Source organism: Capra hircus, unplaced genomic scaffold (genome assembly GCF_001704415.2).
Source record: "Capra hircus breed San Clemente unplaced genomic scaffold, ASM170441v1, whole genome shotgun sequence".
Taxonomy (NCBI): domain Eukaryota; kingdom Metazoa; phylum Chordata; class Mammalia; order Artiodactyla; family Bovidae; genus Capra; species Capra hircus.
The window spans coordinates 1-7,248 of record NW_017190014.1 but is presented as its reverse complement, the minus strand read 5'-3'; the positions used below and the strand labels follow the sequence as shown (position 1 = coordinate 7,248).

General features: G+C 61.0%; 1 protein-coding gene across 1 annotated transcript; it reads right to left on the bottom strand.

The window, feature by feature from the left end:
- Nucleotides 1–443: 443 nt before the first annotated feature.
- On the bottom strand, nucleotides 444–2,995 carry LOC108634779 (the record flags this gene model as incomplete). The annotated part of the gene is made up of 4 exons (XM_018045017.1): nucleotides 444–1,548; nucleotides 1,819–2,243; nucleotides 2,422–2,635; nucleotides 2,898–2,995. Coding segments are annotated over 4 exons (1,044 nt in total), but the record flags the coding sequence as incomplete, so codon positions are not given.
- Nucleotides 2,996–7,248: the final 4,253 nt, after the last annotated feature.

Here is a 7,248-nt window from a genome sequence, read left to right as displayed (position 1 = left end):
CGATCGATCTCTGTCTGGATCGTGTGTCTTCTTTCCCTCTTCTTCCCTTGATGGACACTCGGGCTGTTTCCCTCTCTTGACCCGTGTGACTGATGCTGCCGTGGACATGGGAGTGCAGATCTCTCTCTGAGATTTCGCTTCCGTGTCTCTTCTCTTTAGATGTCTACCCAGAAGTGAGAGTGTTGGAAAGATCGATCACGTCTCGACCACGACTCTTTTCGAAGTCCTTCTGAGGGGATCCAGGGAAGGATCCATTCTTTTCCCATAGACGCCGTTGGACTCCCAGTGCGACCGCACACGTCTCAGGGAATACGGCGGCGACCACGACGACAACCCAAACGCTCCCGCGAACGCGATGGTGCCCGAGGGTGTGTCCGCAGGACGACTCCCCGGTGCCAGCTTTCCACGTCCACGAGCCGCCCCCCCCCCACCCCCCCCCGCGGTCGTCGGCAAGTCGTCCCATCCACACGGAGCCCCGGTTTTCGTGGGCCCGGGTTGCCTGGGTGCCAGTCGATCCCCAGATGAATGGAGCGATGACAGACTCCTTGGGGACCAGAGCAGAGAGACGTGGAATTCTTTCCACGAGACGAGTGCGATGAGAAGAGAACGATGCGAAGTGGTGCCTGGGGAGCCAGGAAGAGTCGCACGGGAAAGAGAACATGTCAGACGAGAGGGGAGAAGGATTCAAAGTGAGTGGAGCGCGGCGGGGGAGACGGGCCCCGAAGATGCGAGCAGATGCCGGGGGCACTGCACGCCTGGACCCGTGAGCCTGCAGGGAGCCGAGAGGGATGGCCGTCCGCTGTCTGCGGGTCCGCGTGGGCCGATCTCCAGAGCCCGGACCGGGAAGGACTTCTTCCCGAGAACAGGCACGCTCACGGTCCCCGCGGGTCACGTCTCCACTGGGCTCTCGGCACTGCAGGGAGAGCTTCCCGCACTTCCGATGGCACGGTGAGCTGCGGTTTCTTGATCTCATCTACCGCGGAGTCGGCGAGCTTCCCGAGGGATGGGACGAGGTATTGGCCGACGGCGTCCCATCCTAGACCCCGTATTGCTTTCAAATCGTGGGACGTCTCTGATCTCTGTGGGGGTGTGCCGTGTCTTCACGGCTGTGCGAGCGGTTCTCTCTCCGCGGAGGAGGGGGCCGCTCTGCGGTTGTGTGTCTGGGCTTCTCGTGGCTGTGGTTCCTCTTGGGGAGCGTGGGCACTGGGGCACGTGGGCTTCAGCGGCTGCTGGGTGTGGGCTCAGCGCTCGCAGTGGCCAGGATCTAGAGCACGGATTCCGTCGGCGAGGCCTATGGGCTTCGTGGCTCTGTAGCACGTGGGATCGTCCCGGGCCGGGGATGAAACCCGTGTTTCCTGCGTGGGCACGGGACGGTTTCCTACGGAGCCGCCGGGGAAGCCCCCGTCCCAAACTCGAGATGGATATCCTGCCGTCCCCCGCTTGGGATGGGAGAGTTTCTGAACGATCAGGCCCGGAAAAGGGATTGCATCGTGAAGGGTTGACCTTCGTTTCTCACAGACCGGCACTCTTGCTGCTTCTTGAAGTGTCCTAGAGAAGAAGACATCGGATTCCACGTGAGATCAGCTCCTTTGACTAGCCACAACAAGGGGGATGGAGAAACACAACAGTTGGTTTCTTTTGGACGATGAGCCCCCCTCTGTGTGTGTGTGTGTGTGTGTGTGTGTGTGTGTGTGTGTGTGTGAGAGAGAGAGAGAGAGAGAGAGAGAGAGAGAGAGAGAGAGAGAGAGAGAGAGAGAGAGAGGCCTTCGTGGTTCTAAAGCAAGAAGCACTGAGGAGTGAAGACATTCTTGAACTCACATCGTTTCCTTCCTTTCCGTCGTGATGGTCCAGTGATGTTTGGAGGACGACGTGGACTGTTTCAGGGTAGATGCTTTTAGAAGGCTGTGAAGGGACTTCCCTGCCTGGTGGTCCAGTGGTGAAGGATCCACCTGCCGAGGAGGCAGGGGGACAGGGTGTTTTCCACCGAACCCCTGATCCGGGACGATGCCACAGGGCTCCGGGCAGGTTCGACACAAACCTACAGAACGGACGGTGCCAGGCGTGAAGGCGAGGGCACACGGCCCGGGGACTCTGGACGAGGGTGACTGACGCGGACGGACACTGCCGTCTCCGTCTCCGTGGAGGTGGGTTGTGGCCAGCACGCTCCTCTGGGGCAGGCTGTTCCTAGGACCGTTGGGGAGCGTGCGCGTGCATGGGAGGAGCAGGGGACCTGAGGGGACTCTCTATCCTCTCTGCTCCACGGGATCCCCGGAACCCTCATCTGCTCCAAGAGAGGATTCGTCCCGTGGAAAGACAGACCCACACGCGAGTGAACCTCATTTCTGGTTCCCTTGGCTTCTGAAAGCGTGACGCTCCGGTTCGTGCGACTCTCTGGCTTTCTGTTCTTCCCGAGATCCCGGCCTGCTCACTGGAAGGACACGAGGAGCCGGATGAGATCTCCCTCTGCACGGCGGCGGCTCCAGCGTGCGCACGTTTCAGCGGCCACGGCTTGCGGACATCGCACCGAGAGCCGAAGCCCCGCCCGGTGGGACAGACGCCTGTTTCCACGACGGGGGAACCGTGCTCGGTGCGGGAAGCCCCATCCTTGCCCCTGCCTGTTCGATCTGCAGGGCCTCTGCAAAGAACACACGCGCCCGATCTCGTGACCGATCCCCTTTTCGGAGCCAGCCCGGGGCGTCGTCTGTTTCCCGGGCCACAGGCACACACTGGCACTGGGGAGTGGTGTCGTTCCTCCTCCTCGTCCTCCTCCTCCTCCTCCTCCTCGTCCTCCTCCTCCTCCTCGTCCTCCTCCTCCTCCTCTCTGCCCCCACCCTTCCCCCCGCATGCAGGCTCCCCCACACCCCCGCCTGGCCCCGGCCCGTCCGGGTCTCCCCCACCCGCAGAAAAGGCCAGGGGACACATGGTCCCAGGACGACGCGGTCGAGAGCCAGTGGCAGTCCGCTGGGATGCGGGGAGGAGAGACGCCCGAGCGTACCTAGGCCGACACTGCCACCGTGTGGGGTGAGAGGCCGGTGCGAGGAGAGCTCAAGAGTTCAGAGGAGGAGGAAGAGGAGCAGGAGGCAGAGAGGGAGGCGGGGGGTGGAGGGGAGGGCCAGGCTGAAGCTGTCTCGGGGGCGATGACGTGGAAGAAAAACGTTCCCCTTCAGAAGGGCGCTCCGAAGAGAGAGCGTTCCGGCGGGACCTTGAGAGCACCTTCAAGCTGGGAGCGGGGTGGGGTGGGGTGGGGTGGGGTGGGGGAGGGAATCATCCAGACGTAGGAAAGACACCAGGCACAGAAGGCGAGACCGCTTCTTGACCAAAGGGAATCGGATGCTTTTCTGTCCACGTCTGTGCTCCATCCTCAGACTCTCATGGGAATCCAGCCGGCCGGCCGGCCGGCCGGCCGGCCAGCCACCGTCGTGTCGCTCCTTTTCTGTTCTCTCCGTGTTTCATGGCGAGTGAGTGAGAGAGTCTTTCGATGGTTCGCTAGGATGTGTGAATGTCGTGGGACCATGGTACTTGTCAGCCGTGGATGAACAGAACGGCTTCGGCTTTCAGGGTGATCCTGAACTCCCACGCCAAGGGAGGCCTGTGTGTCCCTGTGTGCTGGAGGACACCGTGCTACCCACATCTTGATCTCGGACTGAACACAACCACCGTGGGGAGGGTGTTCGTGGGTTGGCTTCCTTTCCTTTCCCTATGGCGCTCACCTGACCGTCCTGCCCACTCTTTGGATCCTTGATCTCCCCCTCGCCCTCGAGGCCATCGGTCCTTTTCTCTCTCCTCCTCCCGCTCCCCGTCCTCCTACTCACCCTAGTTTCTCCCCCCGCCTCCCCACTCCCCGCCCCTCCACACACACGCAAGTCCCGCTCTTCTCAAATGGACCTCTCACCGACGGCCAACGTTTCCTTTCGCCTTCTTTCCTTCCTCCCGTCCTGCTTCCTTCCCCCCCTCTTTTTTTTTTTTTTTTTCCCCTCGTGTGTTGTTCCCCCGTTCCTTTTCAGCTGTCCCGACGGTGTTTCCGAGTGCAGCGCATGACACAGAGATCACCAGGATGCATCTAGTGAGGGACCGTCCGTCACCGCTCGGTGTCACGGCAGATGACGTCTGGTGTCGTGACGCGCCCGTGACCCCTGGACTCCCCGGGTGGAAGGTCGCCCCGCGTCCTCTGTCTCCCTCGCCCGTGGCGCTCGTTCGCTCGTTCTCTCCCCCACCCCACCCCCCGCCACCGTCTCCCCCGCTCCCTCCTCTGGCCACCCCTCATGTGTTCCGTGGTGGTCTCTTAGGAGCCTGTTTCTCTTTGGTTCCGTTGTGTTCACGGTGTCTCGTTTGGTAGGTACTGCATGGAAACGACGGCTCTGAGGTATTTCATGGAGCATCATCCCCTCGAAAGGTCTCTCCAAGTTCCTGCAGACTGTGAGATTTCATTCCCTTCTGGTGGTTGAGTCCCATGCCTCTGTGTGCGTGTGTGTGTGTGTGTGTGTGAGTAGATACAGGCGTAGGCACACAGACAGAGAGCTCTCTCCTTCTGCGTGTACGGATGTCTACCTAGGTATGGGGGGGGGGGGGTCGATCCCACACATACACACGTCCGTAGCTTCTTTGTCCCCTCCGTGGGCACTCCGTGGAGTGGCTGGGTTGGGTCGAAGGGGGACTCTTTGGTGGAGTGTTCCGAGGGAATCGCAGGACTCTTTTCCCTAGGGATGTGGTTTCTCTCTCTGGGAGGCCCCAGGGGATGAGATGTGATCTCTCTGAGTCCGCCCACGTGTTCCTCAGCGGCAGCAAAGACGCGTTCGATCGATCAGGAGCCACTGTCTTCTGATGTTTCGAACTTGCTGTCGCGATGGCGATTCCAGCTCCTGGGCCTTTCCCCTCCGAACGAGAAGGATCCTGGTCCAGATAAACGCCCCGGGGTGCTTCCGTGAGCCCGCCCCCACCCCCAGCAGCCCCAGCCCAGCCCAGCCCAGCCCAGCCCAGCCCAGCCCTGCCGCTGCTTGGTGTCCTACCTGGTGCTTCCGGGCGTCTGTCTGCTCTCCCCGTCTTTGGAAGGAAGGTGTCTGCTCGGGCCCCCTGCCTGCCCACTTCGCTCATCGGGGGTTGTTTCCCTTTTGGAGCCTGAGTTGTCTGACGCCTTGATCAGTTTTGGACAGAAAAGCCCCTTTTGCAAGATGCTTGCGCTTTCCCCGTATATACCGCGCGCGCACACACACACACACACGCACACACACACACGCACACACACACACACACACACACGGATGTGTGTTTCCGTCCGTGTGTGTCTGTGAGTATCTATATGTACATAGATACACCTCTAGATACTCACACGCGCGCACGTAGACATCTACACAGACACGTGGGTATCTGTGCACTTAGGCACATGTACACGGACTTCTATGGACATGTGTGTATACACACGCACGTTCGCATATGCGTTGACGTGTGTGCGCATCTATGCACATGCATCTGCGTCTAGGCACTCTAGACGCACCCGTGCACCTGTATGTGCGTACGTGCACGCATGTCTACTGATAGATACCTGTGTGGATATCGACACATAGACACTCGTACGTCTGGGTGGACCTCTCTACGCGATACGTAGACGTCTGTGGATGTGTCCGTATGTGCGTATGCATGTGTGCATACACGTGTGCATATACGCACGCGGATAGATGCGTCTATGGAAGCATGCACGTACGTGAACGCATATACGTGCACCCACACCGGTGCGTATACATCACACGTATACACACGTGTGCATCTGTATGCGCGGACACGTCCGCCTTGATTTGTATGTGTGCGTCTATGGATACCGACGTATCTGCGCATACGAGCCTGTGTATTCGTGCCTGTGTATATCCGTGTGCGTCTGTGTATATATGCCTGTGTCTACGTATATACACGCAAGCGTACACGCACAGTAGAAACGCCTAGGCATACACGTGCGCACACAGACACGTGCGTGTATGTGAGCATGCCCTTCGAACGTGTTTGTTTATACCCGTGGGTGCGCGTATATGTAGACGCGGATATGCGTGCGTATCCATACGGACGCGCGCATACGCACATGTGTATGCGTTCTCTCTCTCCCCCCTCCCCCTCCCCTCCCCCTCCCCTCCCCCTCCCCCTCTCCCTCCCCTCCCCCTCCTCCTCTCCCTCCTCCTCTCCCTCTCCCTCTCTCTGACTTTTAAGCAGCCGGAGCAGTTCTAGGACTTGACTGTCCTGCCTGGTGGTTTTGTTTCATTTCCTTTCTGATCGACTTCACAAAGTTATTTATTCATTTAACTGGCTGTTGTCACGGAACACGGGGTTTCCTGAGTGGATCCCTGTTGACTCGGTCCGGTCCTCCTCCCCTCCACGCCCCTCAGCCGCCCCCCCCGCCCCCCCCGCCCCCGCCCCCAGCCCCACCCCCCAGCCCCGCCCCTCCCAAACCCCACCCCCGCAGCCCTGCCACCCCAGACCTCCCGCCCGCCCTCCCGCCTGCCTGCCAGCCATTCTGGGGTTTGTGGCCAGTTCAGTGAGTTTGAAATCCATGTTCTCCTGACCTCAAGTGCACTTTCCCCACCCACCGGCGCGTGCTTGGGTTTGTTGTCTTCGGACTTTGTCACGGTCTCTACCCAGGTTGAGTTGCGTCTTCTCTTGGTGGGGGTTCCGAGCGTGTCTCCTCCTCTTCCTTTCTTGCTCCTGGGCTCGGCGTGTCTGCGTCTGCTTTCCAAAGTCCTGCTTTGTTCTCCGAGCAGCGCTTCGCGCCTGGTTTCGCTTTGCCGGCCCCTCCTCCCTCCCTCCCTCCCTCCCTCCTCTCTCTCTCTCTCTCTCTCTCTCTCTTTCGGGGAGGGGGCCGGGGGAGTCTGCGATGCCGCTCGCTGGTGCCCTCTCTCCGCCGACCCCGCCTCCGCCCGAGCCCCCGCCGCGCGGCGTCTCCGTGGAATGTCCCCCCAGCACCCCGGGATCGCGTGGGGGAGTGAGTCTCCTTCGTGGCAGCCTCCTGAGGAGATCCTTCCCAGCGTCTCTCCCTTTCCTCCGCGGCCGGGGTCGCGTCGCGTCGCGTCGCTCGGCGGCGGAGGCTCCGGGCCGAGCTCGGGCGTTTGGGCGGCCGGCGCGGTGGCGTCCCCGGCGGCCGGCGACAGCGACCCGTCCTCGGGACGTTCGAGTCGCTTGTCGGGAGCCACCTGGCGGCCGCTTGTATATTGTCCTGTCCCCTCCCCTCTGGAGCTTCGGCGCGCAGCACGTCCTTCAGAGGAATTGTGA